The following is a 21,504-nucleotide window of genomic DNA, read 5'->3' as shown; positions in this document are numbered from 1 at the left end:
TAATTCCTGTTTTTTCTCTCCTCTTCTCTCCCCTCTTTTCAATTTGCTACTGCGCGTAGGAGGTTTGACCTTTTGACTTTCTTATTTAAAATATACAATTTATTTTTCTATTTACTATAGGCCATAGATTTCGAATAATTTGCATTGCATCATTGTGCTGTTTTATGCATTTAATTCTAAAAGAGATGACTCATGATGATTGGTGCTAAGATAGAGGAGACGCCGGTGGGAGGGAGTTGGGGGTTGGTTGACTAGTGTGCGTGACCAGACCACCGGTGTCTGTTGGTGATTGTGTTTGGCGCTCAAACGCTGCCTCCCCTCGTTTCGTTTATTTACTTTTCTCTGTTTCACACGCACCTGCCATAGAGACCATCATCTGATTATATCCCATTTCCACCCATATTTCCTATCTTGCATTTGCATTCGCATCCTTACGTTTGTTGAGTAGTGAAAGCAAATAATGGAGTGTCATACTGTCATACTGCCGTGCACAATTGGTACCAGCTGCCATTGTCGACTTCAGAGTTGAAACCTCATCCATCTATATTACCTCCTTAAACATCAATATAATAGTTTTGGCTGCTACTTGGCAGATTTTATATTCTTCATCGTTAAACAAGAAACACGTTGATAATGAGGAACCGTCAACTGCCAATGTTGACAGCTCCGGCAGTCACCATATTATGCATTTGCCCTCCTCAGATAAGGATTTCTGCCTTCTATGATAATACATAATGGAGTGCCCATGGAGTCTGAATTCCAAAATTAGAATCATCAATTATCTTGTTTTATTCAACACTCAGCTAAGCAATGTTTATTCAGATCGAAGATACAAATACAACAAAAAATGGAATTCCCTTGTCAGGAATTTCAATTGCAAGCACAAATCAGAAACAAATTAGACATCCCAGAATCGTTCATATCTTCCGGTTAGCCTGCCATGCCCTTCTCAAGCTCTGTCCAAGTACTCGTTCCTTCCAAGTTCCATGACCCACATTTTTACTTCAGCCTCTTGTATATCTTACCCAAGAAGGACTTCAACACTTCTTGCACTGCCTTGCTTGGATGAGCTTCAATAGAACTCGTCAGCTTCTCGTAGCTTTGCCTCTCATACTCCGCAAACACACCCTATCATTCATCACAACAAAGTTAGATTCAACACCACCTTTTCATCGCCTAGCTAGTTAGTCATTCTACTAAACGAAAACGTTATGCTACTGTAAATTTTATTGAGGAATGGAATAACTTCATAAGATCAAGTTCATACCTGAAGATCGAGTTCTTTGTAAAGGGCCTTTACTTTGGCGACCTTTGCTGGGTCAGGGTTTCCATAGTTCTCCTGCAAACATAAGTTGGAACTTTTAATATATCCATCTTTTATCACCAACCAGCAACTACATATGATAAGAGTCACTGTTAATTGCACGGTATAACATACATGTAGTGTTTTCTTTTGTTCCTCGTTGCTAAGTTCCAAAGCTTTCACAACCAACCAAGAGCACTTGAAATCTTCAATATCTGTTCCTATCTGATAGCACAGACAACTTGAGTAAGAACGTCAAACTTCAAACATCAACCACGAATACACTGTTACAGTATTTCATCTTCCTTAAACTCACCTTTCCAATTGTTTCCGGATCACCAAAACAATCCAAATAATCATCCTATTAAGAAAAAGACGAAAATGATATGAAGTTGTTAATAAACCATTAAAGACATAAAAGTATTTTGTATATAAGATATCAAAAAAACAATACCTGTACTTGAAAGTAGATCCCCATATCAATAAGGAGGTTCTTTACATCAATATGCTTGTCCAGTTCCTCACCTGACATAAGCAATGCACATGCAACCTGAGTAGCCAGGTCACAATATCAACAGTCAGCAAAATCTTTCGAGGTGAAACACCGGATCACAACTAGTATACTCTATTGATGTTATTATGAATACTAGAAATGAAAAATGCTCTATATACTGCTAGAATACACTTCATCACTGAAGTAAGTAAAAAACAAAAAAAACAAAAGAAAAAGGATAAAGCCAGGACTACACCAACTTTCACAGGCTAGGTATGTGAAGCTAGGATAAGGAAAGGCACTTAAGCAACCGAACAAAAAGGGCAAAGATGCTGGTTTATAAATTACAGTAATTTTTTCATGAACACTAAAGCAGAAAGAAATTCAAACTGCAGGTTGTAATTTCTTTAATTGCTTTTATATTTATGTACTCACCGAAAGATAAAAGGAGTAATAGGCAGTCTTGTACTGAACAATACGGCGGTGACTACAAAAAATCCCAACCATTATAAGTTAACAAACAGAATTATATAACTTAACATTGTGGCATTATAGAAATAATAATAGTTTCAATAAAAGGAAAGCCATATCAAAGTAGTTTAAACCTTTATAGCTCATAGTTGACAGATTGCATAAGGAACGTAGTATTCTATGCTATCCGTAATACACTTTATAAAACAAGGCAAATAGATCAGTCGCTGTAATGATTTAACCTTTACTCACAAGCATACATTTGTGCATTTCAAGCAACTCTTATATTCTTTCTCAAGCAGCGTCCGTAAGTTCTTTAATACCTATAACTATTGCGGGTGCCCTGTATCTAGTGACATACTAGACAGATACTTAATGAACCGCTGTACTAATGGAAAACTTGTGCGTGATTTGGTTAGTTATTCTTAAATCTAAGCACCTTTACTATGGATAAAGATTGTTGTCAATTTTTCACTCACATTGCCAACGAGTATTTGGATAGATCTTTTTCTCCGTCAATGGTAGTGATCAAATCTATCATCTGACCTGACGCTGTTTGAAACTCCACCTGAGAAAACATCACATATGTTACCAATTAGTGCCATGTTGAAGTGAAAAAAAGATCAGGCAAACACTCTGCGAGTCCAATACCTCATTGAACAAATCAAGAAGATCCACGTAATATGGCTTTTGCCTGAAGTGCTTCTTGAGAATCCTTGGAATATGGTTTCTAAGTAGAACTCCATCATTTGCTGCAATCAGACCAACCTACATCATAAAGGCTCGCCAGTCAGCTTAAACAACAATGTGAATAAAACAAAGATAAAGAAAGGTACAAATGTTCATTCTTGGCACAAACCTTGGGCAATCTAAACCAGCAAGGTTGGCCACGCCGTGTGTGAGAACCATCCATCATGTCATCGAGAACCAGGAAGAATGCTTGGAGCTGCAAGTAGTATACCCATGAAATGTAAGCTTCTTACTCAATTTTCTAGATTTGAAGCAAAAGAAGTAGAACAAGTAATATCTAAGTCAGAATTTTCCAGGTTAAACAAAGAAATGTAGCGTGTTACTCTATTTCCATACCCATTCGATGCACCAACCAAGAGCGCTGGCGAGGAAGATTTCATCTTCAGTCAATTCCCTTCCATGTTGCAGCAACTGGTAGCTGTCGATAACAGACAATCCCCGATTCAGCTTTCCTGCATCCATACAAACAAGAGTCAGAATGGTTGAGTAGATATACTTGGGAAGAACATCACAAGTTTGCAAAAACTCGGTTTCTTAAAAAGAAGATGAATTGTAAAGGCTCACCTCCAGGCACATTGTAGTCCAGCATCTGTGGTTAACAAAAGGAAACAAGATGATCAGGAAACAAAAGAGAGAAAATAAGGGGCATCAGGGCTGTGCATACAGAGATGTAGTATGTTAGTGTGATGATTTTCAGTAATGAATAGCTGGTTAGTAGTGTTGCCATTTTGGACTATTTCACTCCAAATTTTTTAATCGGGCACATGATCAATTGATCTCAGAGTCGTGTGTGTATTCCGATCAATTTAGAAAGGGGATGTAGTGTTCAGAGTGATTCTGGCATTTCGATAGAAAGATACAGGTTTTGAAGAAGAAGAAAGGAAAGAGCACAAGAAGAGTAGAGATAGAGAGATGAGAGGTTAAGAAGGGTACCTGCTCGACCCATTGACGAGAGGTATCAGTGAATTCGAAGGCAGGGTCTTCCAAGAGGTCAGATTTCAGAACAGAGTAGACGTTCATGAACTTTGACCTGAGATCCGCCATTGACACTGATTCTGATTCTTCAGAAAGAAAGAAAGAGTCTTGGGAGTTCGTTACAGTCTTCAGGCACCACTCTCCAATTATAAATAGAGGCCCTCATTTTTTAAACTTGAACCAAAGCCACAATGGGGTCCCAAACTTTCACTAATTGCATCTCTGCCATCCATCAACTTCACCCAGATCTGCCTCTGTAACTATTTAATTTCGAATATCAAGCGCAGATTTTATTCCATTCTTTACAATGAGTGCAGTATGTCATAGATCCCGGCATCAGATGTCATTGGGGATTCTGGTACACTAGTCATACTGGTATGTACCTTAAATATCAAGGAATCCAACCTCATGCTCCAAAGCTGGCAACTCCTTCTTTTCGTCTCCCTTTTTAGACTGCATGCATTTCTGATTTCTTTTTAGGTGAAACGAATGTTTACCGAACATAATAGACAAAAATGAATGAGATGGTTTTGGTAAAAACTAAAAAGAGTGAATTATGAAAAGGGGGAATTATGGTTGTGGTGAGAATGGCATGAGAGTGATTAGAAGGTATAAACGAGGGCATGAGTGAAAAACAAAGTCCAATGAGGAGTGCTACTAGTTTGGGCAGCACACAATTGGTGACTGGTGGACTAACATTGTGTGGTGTTAGGTAGAAAGATTCTACTGTTTGTTTCGTTTGAAATCATATCATGTTATACTACTACGATGGAGTCGTAATCAGACAAGTGCTGATGGGACCTGACCACGCAGTAAGCAAAGGCAAATATTCAGTTTTCTGTATTATTCATTCACATGAGCCCGCCAGCCCGCCATGCTAGTGCTACTCTTGGATCAGTTATTTCAACACTTTCTCTCCCCAGATCCAGCGGCGACAACATAGAGACCAATACTACTTTCAAAAAATAAAAAAATAGAGAGCAATACTCGGCGACCAAAATTACATAGTAAACCCGGCCATCGAGCCGGCCAGCCCCTCGAAATTGAATAATATGACATAATTATATTATTTGCTCGACTTCCACATGCCGGTGATGCCCCTCCCATCCCATGACTTCAATCAATTTTGTACAGCCGCCGTTTTAGAACCTATGTGTATCACATTTATGGAGCAACTTCAATAGAGCCCAAAAACTCGTGTGCTCAAAATCGGTCGATCGTAAGTAAACTGATATAAACTACAAAATTGTTGATGTTAGATTGGTTTAAAATATGTTAAGAAGTGTCTATAAGCACAAACAAATAGAAAAAACTATCGCCCAAAACAAGTTAAACAACTCAAAAACTCGTGTGTTATATAGTACAGTGTTTTGGCTTAAATCGCTCGATCGCGAAAAATGATATGAACCGCGAGCTTTCGATTCTAGATTGGTTCAAAAGATGTTAGGAATTGTCTATAGCCACATATAAATAGGAATAAAAACTGTAGAAAAAGTTAAACTGCCTAAAAACTCGTGTGTTATAACAAGAGGGTTTTGTCTCAAATCGCACGATCACGTGTAAATTGATATAAAAAGCGAAGTTTTGATGCCTGATTGGTTCAAATGATGTTAGGAAGTGTCTATAAGCACAAACAAATGGAAAAAAACAATGGCTAAAACAAAGTTGAAATGCCCCAAAACTCGTGTGCTATAGCAAGGGGTTTGGGCTCAAATCGCTCGATCGCGTGTAAACCGATATAAAGAGCGAAGTTTTGATGCCTGATTGGTTCAAATAATTCTAGGAAGTGTCTATAACCACAAACAAATGGAAAAAAGAAAAATGGCTCAAAAAAAGTTGAAATGTCCTGAAACTCGTGTACTATAGCAAGGGCTTTTTGCTCAAATCGCTCGATTGCGTGTAAGCAAATATAAAGCGCGAAGTTTTGATGCCAGATTGGTTCAAAAGATGTTTGGAGTGTCTATAAGCACAAAAACAATGGCTCAAAAAAAGTTGAAATGCCCCAAAACTCGTCTACTATAGCAAGGGGTTTTGGCTTAAATCGCTTGATCGCGTGTAGACTGATATAAACCGCTAAGTTTTGATACCTGATTGGTTCAAATGATGTTAGGAAATGTTTATAAGCACAAACAAATGGAAAATAAACAATGGGTCAAAAAAAGTTAAAATCCCCCAAAACTCGTGTGCAATATTAACGAGTTTTTCCTCAATTCGTTCGATCACGAGTACATTGATATAAAACGCGAAGTTTTGATACCAGATTGGTTCAATTGATGTTAGCAAGTGTCTATAAGCACAAATAAATGGAAAATAAACAATGGCTCAAAAAAAGTTAAACTTCCCCAAAACTAGTGTGCTATAACAAGGGTTAGGTCTCAAATCGCTTGATCGCGACTGAAATAAACTGTGAGCTTTGGATGCTAGAATGATTTAAAAGATGTTAGGAGGTGTGTATAAGCACAAACAAATGGAAAAAACAATGGCTCGAAAAAGTTTAACTACCGCAAAACTTGTGTGCTATAGCAAGCAAGGGTTTCAGCTAAAATCGATCGATCGCGAGTAAACTGATATAAAGGGCGAAGTTTTGATGCCTGATTGGTTCAAATGATGTTAGGAAGTGTCTATAAGCACAAACAAATGGAAAAAAACAATGGCTTAAATGAAGTTGAAATGCCCCAAAACTCGTGTGCTATAGCAAGGGGTTTTGGCTCAAATAGATCGATCGCGAGTAAACTGATTTAAAGCGCGAAGTTTTGATGCCAAATTGGTTCAAATGATGTTAGGAAGTGTCTATAAGCGCAAACAATTGGAAAATAAACAATGGCTTAAAAAAAGTTAAACTGCCCCAAAACTTGTGTGCTATAGCACGGGGTTTTGTCTCAAATCACTCGATCGCAAGTAAACTGATATAAACTGTGAGCTTTTGATGCTATAATAATTTAAAAGACGTTAGGAGGTGTGTATAAGCACAAACAAATGGAAAAAAACAATGGCTCGAAAAAAGTTGAAATGCCCCAAAACTCGTGTGCAATAGAAAGGGGTTTTGGCTCAATTCGCTCGATCACGAGTACATTGATATAAAGCGCGAAGTTTTGATACCAGATTGGTTCAAATTATGTTAGGAAGTGTCTATAAGCACAAAAAAATAGGAAAATAAACAATGGCTCAAAACAAGTTGAAATGCCCCAAAACTCGTGTGCAATAGCAATGGGTTTTGACTCAATTCGCTCGATCACGAGTACATTGATATAAATCGCGAAGTTTTGATGCTAGATTGTTTCAATTGATGTTAGGAAGTGTCTATAAGGACAAACAAATAGAAAATAAACAATGGCTCAAAAAAAGTTAAACTGCCCCAAAACTCATGTGTTATAGCAAAGGTTTTGTCTCAAATTGCTCGATGACGAGTAAACTGATATAAACTGTACGTGAGCTTTTGATGCTAGAATGATTTGAAAGACGTTAGGAGGTGTGTATAAGCACAAACAAATGGAAAAAACAATAGCTTAAAAGAAGTTGAACTGCCCCAAAACTCGTGTGTTATAGTAAGGAGTTTTGGCTCAAATAGATCGATCGCGAGTAAACTGATTTAAAGCGCAAAGTTTTGATGCCAGATTGGTTCAAATGATGTTAGGAAGTGTCTATAAGCACAAACAAATGGAAAAAAAACAATGGCTCAAAAAAAGTTAAACTGCACCAAAACTCGTGTGCTATCATGGGGTTTTGGCTCAAATCGCTCGATCGCGAGTAAACTGATTTAAAGCGCGAAGTTTGATGCTAGATTGGTTCAAAAGATGTTAGAAAGTGTATATAAGCACAAATAAATAAGAAAAAAAACTGTGGCCCAAGAAAAAGTTAAACTGCCCAAAAACTTGTGTGCTATAATAAGTGTTTTTGTCTCAAATCGCTCGATCGCGAGTAAACTAATATAAAGAGCGTAGTTTTGATGCTAGATTGGTTGAAAAGATGTTATGAAGTGTTTATAAGTACAAATAAATAGAAAAAAAACTGTGGCCTAGAAAAAGTTAAACTGTCCAACTCGATCACGAGTAAACTGATATAAATTGCCAACTTTTGATGCTTGAATGATTCAAAAGCTGTTAGGAGGTGAGTATAAGCACAAACAAATGGAAAAAAAAAACAATGGCTTAAAAAAAGTTAAAATGTCCCAAAACTTGTGTTCTATAGCAAATGATTTTGTCTCAAATCGCTCGATTGCGAGTTAACTGATATAATAGCGAACTTTTGATGCTAGATTGGTTCAAATAATGTTAGGAAATGTCTATAAGCACAAACAAAAGGAAGAAAAAAAAAAACAAATGGCTCAAAAAAAGTTAGAATTGCCCCAAAACTCGTGTGCTATAGCAAGGGGTTTTGTCTCAAATCGTTCGATCGCGAGTAAACGGATATAAACAGCGAACTTTTGATGCCAAATTGGTTCAAATGATATTAGGAACTATGTATAAGCACAAACAAACGAAAAAAAAATAATGGCTCAAAAAAAATTGAACTGCCCCAAAACTCGTGTGCTATAGGAAGGAGTTTTGTCTTAAATCGCTTAATCGCAAGTAAACTGATATAAAGCGCGAAGTTTTGATGCTAGATTGGTTCAAAGATGTTTGAAGTGTCTATAAGCACAAATAAATTGAAAAAAAACTGTGACCCATAAAAAGTTAGACTGCCTATACTCGTGTGCGTAAAGGGTTTTGGCTTAAATCTTAAATTGCTCGATCGTGGAAAAACTGATATAAACCGTGAACTTTTGATGTTAGAATTGTCCAAAAGATGTTAGAAAGTTTCTATAAGCATAAACAAATGGAAAAAAACAGTGGCTCAAAAAAGTTAAACTGCTTAAATACTCATGTGTTATAGGCAGTGGTTTTGGTTCAAATCACTCGATCGCGGGAAAACCAATATAAATCGTGAACTTTTGATGGTAGAATGGTTTAATAGATGTTAGAATGTGTCTATAAGTACAAACAAATGGGAAAAAAAAATTTCTCAGAAAAATTTAATTTGCCTAAAACTCGTGTGCTATAGGTAGTGGTTTTGGCTCAAATCGCTCGATCGCGAGTAAACTAATAAAAACCGCGAACTATTGATGCTAGATTGGTTTAAAAGATGTTCGTGGTGTCTATAAGCACAAACAAATAAAATAAAAAAACCGTGACCTAGAAAAAGTTAAACCGTTAAAAACTCGTGTGCTATAACCAGTAGTTTTATAAAAAGATAAAGGTATAGATTGTCGTTTCAAATTCATCTTTATATGAGACAACCCCCTTTTTGTGATGATGTTTATTTATCTACAAAACTCTAAGTTGGTTGTGGGCTGGGGGTTTGGATTCTTCAGTTTCTTCTATTTGTAACTGAAAGTTTGGGTCAGGAGGCCCAGGATAAATGGTTTGGTCGTTTGATTGGTGGGGCGTTGGAGGTACTGCTGACTACTGTCACGGGATGAGTGGAATATTAGAATCTGGCAGGGAATTCAGGAATTGGTGCGCACTGAAGATTAGAGAGAATGCCATAAGTTACTTTCTGCGGTAAGTACGTAATATTGAATTTGAGAGCTGCAGAGCCTTGATAGCACACCATGAACTCCTCCATCTCGCAGCTGCTGTCTCTCGAGAAAGCCAAGGATCTTGTGGATTCCACCCAAGCTTTTCTCTTCGATTGCGATGGTACACCCTCCCCTTCATTTCAATTTTTTCGTTTGATTATTTCCCAATTCACTACATAACATCATAATCCTGGGATCGAGCAGGTGTCATTTGGAAGGGCGACAAGCTTATCGATGGCGTCCCTCGCACTCTTGACTTTCTTCGATCAAAGGCACCACCTCCATCTCTTTCATTCATTTCCGCATTCTCATCTTACTTAAGCTAATCATTTCAAACTATTATTAATCAGGGCAAGAAGCTGGTGTTCGTCACAAACAACTCCACAAAATCAAGGAAGCAATACGCCAACAAGTTCCTTTCCCTTGGCATTTCAGTTTCCGAGGTGTTTCTCTTTCCCTCTCTCTCACACTCTACCTCTTTCATATTCATACTGTTGATTTCTTCATTGCTGTCTTGCTTTCCTGAACCCTTTATCTCAATCTGTAGGAGGAGATATTCTCTTCATCCTTTGCTGCCGCAATGTACTTGCAACTCATTAACTTTCCCCAACACAAGAAGGTCTGCTGCTTCTTCTTCTTCTTCGTCTTCTTCCCTGTTGTCTCTTTACATTGCTTTCTGTCTATTCAGGTTTATGTAATAGGTGAACAGGGCATTTTAGAAGAGCTGCAGCTTGCTGGCTTTACCGCTCTTGGCGGCCCTGTAAGCTCATTGTTGAAATTATGTTTTATGTTAACTATCCATGATTATCCAAGTTGCCAATTGTGTTCTGAACTGCGTAAGCATGATTTCAATTTTCTTTTTTCTTAGCTGTTTATTTTATATTTCTAGGATGAAACACTTATGAACATTAAATTGCAGGAAGATGGTAAAAAGACTGTACAGCTGAAATCAAATTGCCTCTTTGAACATGATAAAAGTGTAATGTAACCTCTTGGCCCTGGATTTTTTAGCTCTGTAGTTTGTCTTTCTGCATCACTTAAAATGTTTGCCAATCTATTCCCAGGTTGGAGCAGTTGTTGTTGGTCTTGACCAGTATATCAACTATTACAAACTTCAGTAAGAATTTTATCATCCCTGCTCCCTTCTCTCCGCTTTTCAGTCTCTTGTACTATGTACTTGCAATCACATTTAAGTTTGTACATTTGGTATAATGCAGAAAGAAGATAATAAAACTATACTACTTGTTCGTTTGGTTAGTTTCAAATGCAAGACTAGTTTGGTATTCCCTACTTTGCTCAAGATACTTCTTTTTTTTTTCTCACTTGGCAGGTATGGAACCCTTTGTATACGTGAAAATCCGGGATGCCTTTTCATTGCAACCAATCGTGATGCAGTTGGACACATGACTGACTTACAAGAATGGCCTGGTTGGTTTCTTTCCTCTCCTTAAGAGAAAATATTAACACGCACTAACTTTAGGCTTTACCATCACTTCCACATTTGGGTTTCAGGTGCTGGGTGTATGGTAGCTGCTATCTGTGGAACCACCCAGAAGGAGCCTATTGTAGTTGGAAAGCCATCCACTTTCCTAATGGACTTTTTACTAAAGAAGTAAGAAATCTTATCAAAAGCATCATTGTCCAGAATTACACAAGTAATATAGTTGTATTTCATACTTTTTGTGTTTTCTTTTTGAAAAGGAAAATGATAAAGAAGAAATCCACATCTGAAATGTCCATTGAATTGAGTCTATATAGTTAATCAAATGCCAAATTAGATGAAAATGTCATGTTATTAGGTGGTTTCACATATGAGTATATAGGTGCCAAGACTAGAAATACGCAACTGCAGAATTAATGATAGACCTACCTAGGTTCAACTTCATGTCAAGTGCACGGTTTTGTTGTTGCTTTGCAGAGCTAGAATTATATGATTCTGTTGATGATGGTCTGATTCATTGTATTCTTTTACAGATTCGACATTAGTTGCTCCAAAATGTGTATGGTGGGTGATAGATTAGATACTGATATATTATTTGGACAGAATGCTGGGTGCAAAACACTGCTCGTTCTTTCAGGTATAGGAATTGTGAGTGATTTGCTTATATTCAGTAACATTAATAGATTTATGAAATGAAGTGATTTGATGACTAAGTGCTCATATCTATTAATCACTTGAAACACAGGTGTTACAACTCTTTCTGCTCTTCAAGATGCTTCAAATAAGACGCATCCAGATTACTATACAAACAAGTTGTCGGACATCTTTGAGATGTTGCAACCATAACTTCATCAGTTGTCTATGGACATTCTTTGAGGCCAAAGTTTAGATCATGCTGGGCCTCCAATGTATTGTATGTTTTTTCCATAATACATCTTGACTGCTATTCATCTGCGTCAAAGATAAAAGAAAAACCTAGATACTTGAATTGGTGAAGTGAATGTGATGCAAAATGTCTTTTTGTTTAAATATATTGGGGGACTGATGATGAATAAGTGTAACAAATTATGCCGTATAAACTTTTGTAGGCATGAAAGCATGATGAATAAGTTCCATTTTGCACCAGATTAGGCGTCAACTGTCAAGGCTGTGTTTTATGAAATTTTGTACTGGATGAGATTAGGTGCCAAGTTTTGCACCAGATCAGGTGTCAAGACTCTGCGTTATGGTGTGAGTGAGGAGTATTTTTGTAGGCATGAAATCATATAGGTTTTGTACCAGACAGGTTGTAAGGCAAAAAAAATGCAGTCATAAAATTTGCGGTGAAGGTGGATCGAACACCTGACCTTCAGATCTTCAGTCTGACGCTCTCCCAACTGAGCTATCCCCGCTTTTGAGAATTATTAACTATATATCAACTAAAGTTGTTAAGGTTATAAGCTCTGGGAGGAGACTTGCATAATAGCAATCACATAAATGCTGATAGGAGAATGTGTGTAGGATGTTTAATTGTACGTTTGCACATTTTTCCCAATATAAGATATTTTGGTGAAGAATAAAATTTGTCTTCTTGAAAAATAGTATTACCCAACAAGAATCTGGCTTAGAAGCAAACCAACAGAAAATAAATTTTGTTGTTGCTGCGAACAATGGAACCATGGTGTGATACACGAATGTCACGGCCGCGTGACATGGAAACGTCACTGGAGCTACTACCAAACGTTAAGGAAACCGCTAAATCTCTCTGCTCATGAACACTAATTAAGTCACCAACACTAATACATCATAATCCCCAACCCCAATACCATACAAAAACATCCACAAAACCCATATACAAAAGACCATACTAAGATTGGCAAGATGATAGGTAATAAAAAAAAAAAGGAAAAAGAACGAGAATTTCGAGATAAACAAAAATGAAGTCACCAAAATCGCAATCATTCATATATTTCATATCTGATACGACACCAAAGTCAGAAGATCGAGTTGGTGAACATTCATTTGAAACACTGATGCTTGCGAAGGATGTGCACCTTAACTGTGAAACATATGAGATTTGAAAAACAAAAGAAGAGAAGGATTGTGTAATCTAAGATCGAAAGAGACGGTATACTAGGATGAGAGATTTAGGTGAAAAGAAGGGAGAAACAAAAACACCGAAAAACGAACAAGAAATACTGAAATAGGTTTGTCGCTACCGAATAAAGAAGCTACGTGACATGAAAGAAGAAAAAAAAACATAATCTCCTTTTGAAGGACTGATATTCCAACCAACCGAGTTATATACCTCACAGCTGATATTAGAAAGTGAACAGAATTGTGCTAAACCATAACCATTAAATACACGCCATAAATCTTGATCAACTTGTGATCAGCATAGAGAGATGAGCACTTTGTTGATTCCAAGCCCCCTTTAATTTAGTTTTTTTTTTTGGCGAACCCTTTAGTTTAGTTTGCGGGGGACAAAATGAAAATGCAAACAAAAAGAAATTATTGAATGAATCCATGAGAAATACAAGAAGCATTGTTTCTCTTTTTACTTTGACCTCTTTCTCTTTCTCCTTCTCTTTCTCTTTCTCTTTTTCTCTCTTCCCCCATCCTCTGCGCCTTAAGCGGAGGCCCAGTCCGTCCGGTTTACCTTGATTCTCATCACACGCAGCAAAGCTCAGCTGCGACCACCTCTTTTGACTAAACTCTGACCCTCCCAATAAGCCACTCTTCTATTTGCGGTTGGTTTCTACGCCTGCCTCTCTCGATCCGTCTTGGGTTCCTCCACAAAAAAGGTACAGGCTCCCTCATTATAGATCTGAGCCTTCTCTTCATTCTTACCCTGATCAACTTCATTCACTTGCTCCAATCTATTCAACATGTATCAGCTTCTCTCTCTCTATATATATATTTGGCTTCTTCTCTACTTCCTTGTGGGCCTTTTCAGTATATGCATTCAGCATCATCTCATTCACCTCTGCCTGCATGTAGTTTTAACCTTGTGGCTGCTTGAATATCTGTTTACCAATTTCATTGCTTAATGAAGTCATGTCAAGGGATTGCATATTTCCTGTAAATTTGTTACTTGCATATTTCCATATTGCATCTAAATCTTTTCATGATGGCTTGTTATAACTTATTGGAGTATACTTGTAGGTTTTCTATTGCTGCTGCGAGAGTTGGCAAGGAACTATGTTTGGCTGCTAAAGTGGAAGATACAAGGATGCTCATAATGCCTGACAACGTTGATTTTTTTCCATCTGCTTGATACACTTTGTACCACTGAATTCTGATGGCCTCAAAATCTGGTGCTAGAGCTTCGTCCAGATTGCAACCGAAAGCAGCTGGTGCTCAAACGGTAGATTCAGATGATCTCAGGCAATTGCCCACACACATTATGAAAGCAACCAAATCGGAGCTGGTGGCTCCTGAGCAATTGCTGAAATCTGTACAGAATTCATCAAAGCATGTTGCAGTAGAATCTTCTGATAGTAAAAGGCCAGCAAATTCCAATGAAGTAGGATCGACTGATTTGTTGATGGATAAATTGAATTCGATTTCATTGTCATCCAACCTTCAAAATGCATCAAAGGAAGTAGATTCAGCTGTCCGTCCGACTAGAGGCTCACTGGAAAATTATGTTGATCAAGAAAAGAAGATGTCTGAGTATGGAAGTGTGAAGAACAGCTCGGTTTCAGCAAAAGTTAGTGATGGAGCCAGCAGTATTGCCAAGACCAGCGGAAGTGCCAAGAATTTTGTGGAAAGTGGCAAGAGCAGTATGTGTAGGGGAAGCACAAGCAGTGATGTCAGTGATGAGAGCACTTGTAGCAGCTTTAGTACCAGCATCAGCAAGCCACACAAAGCAAATGACTTGAGATGGGAAGCCATACAAGCTGTCCGAGCAAGAGATGGGGTAATGGGTTTAGGTCATTTCAGATTGTTAAAGAGGTTAGGCTGTGGGGATATTGGGAGTGTCTATCTGTCGGAGTTGAGCGGCACCAAATGTTATTTTGCCATGAAGGTTATGGACAAAGAATCTCTTGCAAGTCGTAAAAAGCTTCTTCGTGCTCAGACAGAAAGAGAGATACTACAATCTCTGGATCATCCCTTCCTTCCAACATTATACACCCACTTTGAGACAGATAAATTTTCCTGCTTGGTAATGGAGTTCTGTCCCGGAGGAGACTTGCACACTCTTCGGCAGAGGCAGCCGGGAAAGCATTTTTCTGAGCAGGCAGTAAAGTATGTTCCGTAAACTTGCACATAATATCATTGTTAATTTAAGAAAATGAATTTAACTAAAACAAAAAAGGTTCGTTTTTCTCTTCACAAAACGATAAATTCTTTATTTGTTCGGAATACATCTGGTTAGTATTTGCCTGTTCAATTAGCTTGGTCATAAGATCTAAAAATTTATGGTCTAACTGAGCAGGGATACATTTTGTGTGAAAATAAAGGGTGTTGATGTGCTCAGTAACAATTATATATATTATATCCCTATAGGCATAGTTCGTTAAGCAAACATTATACTATGAAAATGCTCTCAAGCTTTTTAGTTCTCTTATAAACGTACTTGCTAAATATGTAAATTCAATAAATTTTTACAACAAATTTGAGCCAGTGATGTTTTTCTGGCCATACTGATCTGATCATATCATATTTATATTATCTAGAATGGTATTATTTCAGTATCTAAGTTCTCAATACGGTTTCCCAATCTTATCCGGACATTAAGTGTTGTTTCCTATTCTTCCTTCATAAAAGCTAGGAACTTGTATTATAGGCAGATGAATCTGAACATCAGCCTCCAAGTATCATATGATCTTTAAGGGAAAATGTCCTACTAAAGTCTGGTATTTTCAAGAATTAAGGGTTCACTGATTTAGTGATATGTTGCTATATCTTGTTTTCTGCAATTGTTCAACTAATTGGAGCAATGGTCCTATATGTCACTAAAACTTAAATCATGCCTTTGTAGCACTTGATAGTAACAAGTTAATTTCATTTGAGCTTGCAGATTCTATGTTGCAGAGGTCCTGCTATCTATGGAGTACCTCCACATGCTTGGGATTGTGTACCGTGACCTTAAGCCCGAAAATGTGCTGGTGAGGGAAGATGGACATATAATGCTCTCTGATTTTGATCTCTCACTCCGTTGTGTTGTTAGTCCAACTCTAGTCAAGACCGCTTCAATGGAGTTTGAGCCCTTGCGGAAAAACTCTGCTTACTGTGTTCAGCCAGCTTGCATTGAGCCTCCTTCCTGCATTCAACCATCATGTGTAGCTCCTACAACATGCTTCTCACCCCGTCTGTTTTCTAGCAAGTCCAAAAAGGACAAAAAACCTAAGAACGAAATTGGTAACCAAGTAAGACCATTACCTGAGCTCATGGCAGAACCAACTGATGCCCGGTCTATGTCATTTGTTGGGACTCATGAGTATTTGGCGCCTGAGATTATCAAGGGTGAAGGTCATGGAAGTGCTGTTGACTGGTGGACTTTTGGAATCTTTTTGTATGAGCTGTTGTTTGGCAAGACTCCTTTCAAGGGTTCTGGGAATCGAGCAACATTGTACAATGTTGTGGGTCAGCCCCTGCGGTTTCCAGAATCACCAGTTGTGAGTTTTGCTGCGAGAGACCTGATCAGGGGATTGCTTGTGAAGGAACCGCAGAACAGATTGGCATACAAACGAGGGGCAACTGAGATAAAGCAACACCCCTTCTTTGAAGGTGTAAATTGGGCATTGATACGTTGTGCAACCCCACCTGAGATCCCAAAGCCTGTTGAGATTGAGCGGATGCCTGCCCCAACAGTTTCACCGAGTGCGAAGGAGAAGGCGCCAACCATCATGAAAGTTGCTCCTGATCAAAAAGGTTCCGATAATTACCTAGAGTTTGATTTCTTTTAGCAATAGTAGTATAGTGTTGATTGGAAATGTTCCTGACAAAAGGATTGTATGTTTGTTGTTATTGTTTGTACCTGTTGACACTTTTAAAATTAAATTGCATAATCATTGCTTGAATTCTCAGAGAAATATAGGCAGGATGAATCAGTTCATTCCCTCTTTTTGTAGGTTCTCTCTCTCACCATATATGGTGTTAAGCCTCTGTTTTTTATTTTTTTTCGATACAAGGTGTTAAGCCTCTATGGTAAAGCAATTCTTGATAGGTTATGCACATCTGGTGATTTTCACAATAATTGAGTCACAAAAGTTTTACTCTTTTTACATACAGAAAAATAGAAAAAGCAAATACAATTTACAAATGCGGTGAAGGTGGATCGAACACCTGACCTTCAGATCTTCAGTCTGACGCTCTCCCAACTGAACTATCCCCGCTATTGAGGAGATACATAGTTAAATTCTATAATAACTTAGAAGAATGTGAGAACTTGGGTTTAAAACACAGGAATGAAAAGGGTTCATTTTTCTGAGAGGCGTCGACTAGGACTGAGTTAGGGTTATCACAGTTGGCTCCTCCTTTAGGGGAAAGAGTCTCTGGCGGAATGTGATCATCAATGGCATTGGCAATGCCACGTGGGGAAAGCGAGTCATTAATCATCACCTTGGGGTGCACCTTGAAGGAAAGCGAGTCATTTCCTTGACAAATGATATTAATCTCACAACCTTGGGGTGCGCCTTGAAGGACTTGATCAGCTATCCCGCTTGCTCCTTTCCCAGACATCAATTTCCTACCAAATACAAATACCAACGAGCTTAATCAAATGCATCAAGAGCTTAATCAAGGGTACTTGATAAATTACGTACCTGGAATTAGATTTGTTAGTTCCGAGCACCAGTTTTCTTATGTTGAGAATAGGAATAAGGTCCAAAATAGCCTTTGCGATCATATCACTTTCAATCAACAGAGTATCCACCGAAACCTGCATTCTATTTTCCATTAGCTAGCTAGGTTCTTCCCATATATGAATTATGATATCATTACGTAGATGCATGCGGGCATTCATCATCGATCCACACATGCAATGCAATTAAGTACCTTTGCAGCCGAGCATGTATCAATATACTTCTGAAGGAGCTGTCTTCTCTTGCCTGATTCTTGGGCCATGAAGCTTTCCACTTGTTCTGGGCTCACTTGACTTTTTGGAAGTTTTCCTACTGCGCGCATATATGTACAATGTTGTAGTGTGATCGATCGACATGCATACGAAGATATATAATTGGTACACAAATTAATCATCAATATATGTACATAAATTCGATGACTTTACTCGAACTGATCGATATTCCCTTCATTGCTTGCTTAATTGTTTATGTCAATTATTAATCTCAATGAAACGTAATTATATTTTCATATACATGCCTAGAAGATACAGATCATCAGAAGAACATGCAGTAGTACATAATCATAATAAAAATTAAAGTAAATGGTCAAAAGGGGGGGCGGGGGCAGGTTGGTTTTCTCCCGTGACTTGTGCAAAACTTGGTTGGGAGCTAGTTAGATAGCCAGGGTGATACATAAACCGATGAAATTACCTAGCTAGCGAGCTACATATCAATCTTGTCTTTAAGCTAGCTAAGTCAGACGGAGAATACTGATCACACACACCTAAGGGATAAGCTACTAGCTAATTGATGGATCGAAGAGACACGTACACAGTTGAATAATAGTGATCGATCATATATATGGAAGAAACTAAACAAAGTGACTTACATGGACTTGGGATGTATTTGATCTCCGGGAAAATGTGTATGAGATAGAGGATGGTGTTAGGTGTCGGCACCACCTGCTTGACGGCGTAGTTTAAGGCGTCCATGCTTGACTCGCTCTTTCCGACGGCCACATAAACGCAGTCAACAATGTCGCCGTTAGAGTTATTATACGATGAAGAAGAACGAGGCAGACCAGTAATATGATCATATTGTTCTTCCTTGATGGAAGGCATGGGAAAGTAACGCTTCTCCCCGAAAAGCTCTTTGATCTGAATTGGGATACCAGTATGTGATCCTCCAATTGAATAGTTTGAACCCTCATGAAGATCATCTTCTTCTCCTTCCTCTTCTATCTCCCACACACTAGTCCTTGAGATGTTGCACTCGTGCTGGAACTGGCCCTGCAGCTGATACTCATCATCTTCATCTACATCACGGTGATACTGTTGCTGCGGCTGATGGTTTTCCCTTCCGTCGACATGGCCAGCAGTGCTAGTACTACTCTGCTGGATTTCATCATGATCTATATCAGAAGGGGAGGCCAAGGGCAAGACCGCCCCTGTCTCCTTGGTCGTCAACAACACTGACATATCAGTTATAACTCGATCAACCGATGGATCGGATCCTGATCAGTCCTGACACTCGAGTCAAGTCTCAACTCGATCTCAACAATATAAGCTAGCTAGCTAATTTCTTTCTTATTGATTTACATGGAGGGAGTGAGGGACAAGATGTAAAACCCTACCAGAGATATTGATATTCATGACTTTATGTATGTAGCAGCTAGGTAGCTGCTTTGGTTTGACCGCGCGTCCGCCCCTTATGATTTTCTAATGTGTACAGCTCACATCTCTCTCAAGTCTCATATTTACAGCCCAATATTATTCATGTCTGGCTTTGGAAAAGGTACTGAGAGGCCAGCTGGAGAAATTTACTATATTTAAGCCAAAAAAGTAACTCTGAAATGTGTAAAAAAGCGGGGTTTCATCCGTTTTACTACTCATGAAGTATTAACAAAGGCATGCATGGAGTTAGTTGAACATATTTTATATACAGGGGCCTTAAGATTCTTGTTTGTGGCCGAACATCGAAAAAGTCCACATTTCACATTGACTTTCTCCTCTAATTATATGGAGCATCAATGAGTATATACGTCGTGTGTGTATATGTATATTGCTTAAAGTATACAACAATAATGTTACCCGATCCATCCCTGTGCACCCTCATATACGAAACGGATCGCATACAGAATATCCGTATATACTTTCAGAAGAGGAGCATACTTAATTCTAACTTGATTATAATAATTAAGCATGTAGCTAGCTAGAAGTCGAAACTCAACAGACACACGACGTATTAGTTTACTATTGTGTATTTGTGTGTATAAAAACACATACAGAATTACAAGTGACATTCAGGTGTTGCTGGCTTGCGGGGGTTAATTAGACTTTTGGAAAAAGTAGAATACGGACATCGGTACATGGTCACGGACTCGTATATACCATTACAACTAGCTAGCTCGTATAAATCTTAGGGTGGCTATCTAAGAGCAAGTCCACCCCCTGGGTATTCGTTGGGAAGGCCTGGGTCATGGGCGAGACCTGGGTCGTCACGTGACAGTGATTTCGGGCTGCAGTTTTCACCTACGATTTATGTTTCTGGGTCGTCACGTGGCAGTGACTGTTTATTAAATTTTATATTAGATATTTTAAATGTAAATAATGATTTTATATATTAATAAAATTATGATTAAATAAACAAAATGACATATTAAAATTAAATATTTATTTCATGACTTAAAATGACATGGCAAGCCTCTAGAAAAAAATAAATACAATTATTTAAAAATAACACAAACATAACATAAATAAATAAATAAAAACTGCAAATGAAAAATGTTTTATATGGAACTAGGAATTTTTTGCTGTGTGAGATGTAAATTAAATGGTGATACATATAGGAATTTTTATTATTTTTTTAAAGTGGTTAACTCAGTTACCGTTGGAAACACAACGGTAATTTTTTGTTGTATAATTAAATGCCGTTGATCTACTTGTTTAATTACAACCAACGGTCCAGATCAAATGACCGTTGGATTTGAAATGAAAAGCAACCACCAAATTGCTGACGCGTGGCCGGGGCAGGGGAATTCAAACCGTGTGGCGACAAACACGCGCCCCGCGCTTGGCTGATTCTTGCTCGTCACCTTGACGCGCTCGCCTCTCGCGTCGTCCTGCTCCACTTGCGCGCGCCACACGTGGTCAACGTCAGCTGGGCCACACAAAACAGGCTGAGCTGGAGACGAAGGCCCGGGTGAAAAAAAATGGAGACTTGGGTCATAGGTCTAACCCAGGTGAAGACCTAGGCCTGACCCAGGTCAAAGAAATTTAATGGGTGGACTTTGGTTTTTTTTTCTGAGTCTTCCTTTGAGGTGGCTTAAGGCCTGGGTGGTGCTTTTAGGGTGGGGGTGGACTTGCTCTAAGCTAGAGGCGCCGTCAGTGAGAACTGAGAAGTGTAAATTTATGCATATGAATGATCGATGAGTCAGGCTTCCAGTAACACTGAGCAGTAGCTATAAGAAATCAAAGGATCAAAGTTTAGCCTATTGGGCCTGGCCCAAAATCTGATCATGGGTCATGTCATATATGCTGTGGATCACTACTGGATCATGTGGCCTAGTTAAAGGAATTGAGTCGTGATTCGAGAATGGTGGAACCGATGGTCGGCACCACCGTCCAATTCCATGGTAGCTACTCCCATATATCCATTGGTTCATGTATGAAAAAGTGGGTGCATGGGAGGAGGCCGGGAAGCTTCCTTAGTCATATCATATAAAATTAAAGAAGTACGTACGTA

At 38.5% G+C, this 21,504-nt stretch overlaps 4 protein-coding genes and 2 non-coding genes across 6 annotated transcripts; 2 read left to right on the top strand and 4 right to left on the bottom strand.

Moving 5' to 3' along the window:
- Positions 1 to 757: 757 nt before the first annotated feature.
- Positions 758 to 4,163, bottom strand: LOC101304363 (farnesyl pyrophosphate synthase 1-like). Its single transcript, XM_004293364.1, has 12 exons — positions 3,951 to 4,163; positions 3,582 to 3,606; positions 3,354 to 3,469; positions 3,127 to 3,213; positions 2,919 to 3,035; positions 2,747 to 2,835; positions 2,232 to 2,283; positions 1,758 to 1,853; positions 1,620 to 1,664; positions 1,439 to 1,528; positions 1,268 to 1,339; positions 758 to 1,128 (listed from the first exon to the last, which is right to left on the bottom strand). The coding sequence occupies exons 1-12, from the start codon at positions 4,059 to 4,061 to the stop codon at positions 1,000 to 1,002; spliced, it is 1,029 nt and encodes a 342-aa protein (XP_004293412.1). The 5' UTR covers positions 4,062 to 4,163; the 3' UTR covers positions 758 to 999.
- A 5,210-nt stretch (positions 4,164 to 9,373) lies between these two features.
- LOC101304073 (phosphoglycolate phosphatase-like) lies at positions 9,374 to 11,975 on the top strand. The gene is made up of 11 exons (XM_004293363.1): positions 9,374 to 9,670; positions 9,754 to 9,821; positions 9,900 to 9,992; positions 10,097 to 10,168; positions 10,238 to 10,309; positions 10,469 to 10,528; positions 10,614 to 10,666; positions 10,880 to 10,977; positions 11,062 to 11,161; positions 11,524 to 11,627; positions 11,736 to 11,975. The coding sequence occupies exons 1-11, from the start codon at positions 9,583 to 9,585 to the stop codon at positions 11,834 to 11,836; spliced, it is 909 nt and encodes a 302-aa protein (XP_004293411.1). The 5' UTR covers positions 9,374 to 9,582; the 3' UTR covers positions 11,837 to 11,975.
- Positions 11,976 to 12,308: 333 nt separating this feature from the next.
- Positions 12,309 to 12,381, bottom strand: TRNAF-GAA. The gene has a single exon. It is a non-coding gene; the product is annotated as a tRNA-Phe (tRNA).
- Positions 12,382 to 14,181: 1,800 nt separating this feature from the next.
- On the top strand, positions 14,182 to 17,045 carry LOC101303489 (protein kinase G11A-like). The gene is made up of 2 exons (XM_004293361.1): positions 14,182 to 15,220; positions 15,996 to 17,045. The coding sequence occupies exons 1-2, from the start codon at positions 14,271 to 14,273 to the stop codon at positions 16,882 to 16,884; spliced, it is 1,839 nt and encodes a 612-aa protein (XP_004293409.1). The 5' UTR covers positions 14,182 to 14,270; the 3' UTR covers positions 16,885 to 17,045.
- A 94-nt stretch (positions 17,046 to 17,139) lies between these two features.
- On the bottom strand, positions 17,140 to 19,391 carry LOC101303782. The gene is made up of 4 exons (XM_004293362.1): positions 18,650 to 19,391; positions 17,975 to 18,093; positions 17,743 to 17,858; positions 17,140 to 17,666 (listed from the first exon to the last, which is right to left on the bottom strand). The coding sequence occupies exons 1-4, from the start codon at positions 19,236 to 19,238 to the stop codon at positions 17,339 to 17,341; spliced, it is 1,152 nt and encodes a 383-aa protein (XP_004293410.1). The 5' UTR covers positions 19,239 to 19,391; the 3' UTR covers positions 17,140 to 17,338.
- On the bottom strand, positions 17,241 to 17,313 carry TRNAF-GAA. The gene has a single exon. It is a non-coding gene; the product is annotated as a tRNA-Phe (tRNA).
- Positions 19,392 to 21,504: the final 2,113 nt, after the last annotated feature.

Source organism: Fragaria vesca, linkage group LG3 (assembly GCF_000184155.1).
Source record: "Fragaria vesca subsp. vesca linkage group LG3, FraVesHawaii_1.0, whole genome shotgun sequence".
NCBI lineage: Eukaryota > Viridiplantae > Streptophyta > Magnoliopsida > Rosales > Rosaceae > Fragaria > Fragaria vesca.
The sequence above is the reverse complement of the archived record's forward strand: the minus strand, read 5'-3'. Positions and strand labels throughout refer to the sequence as shown.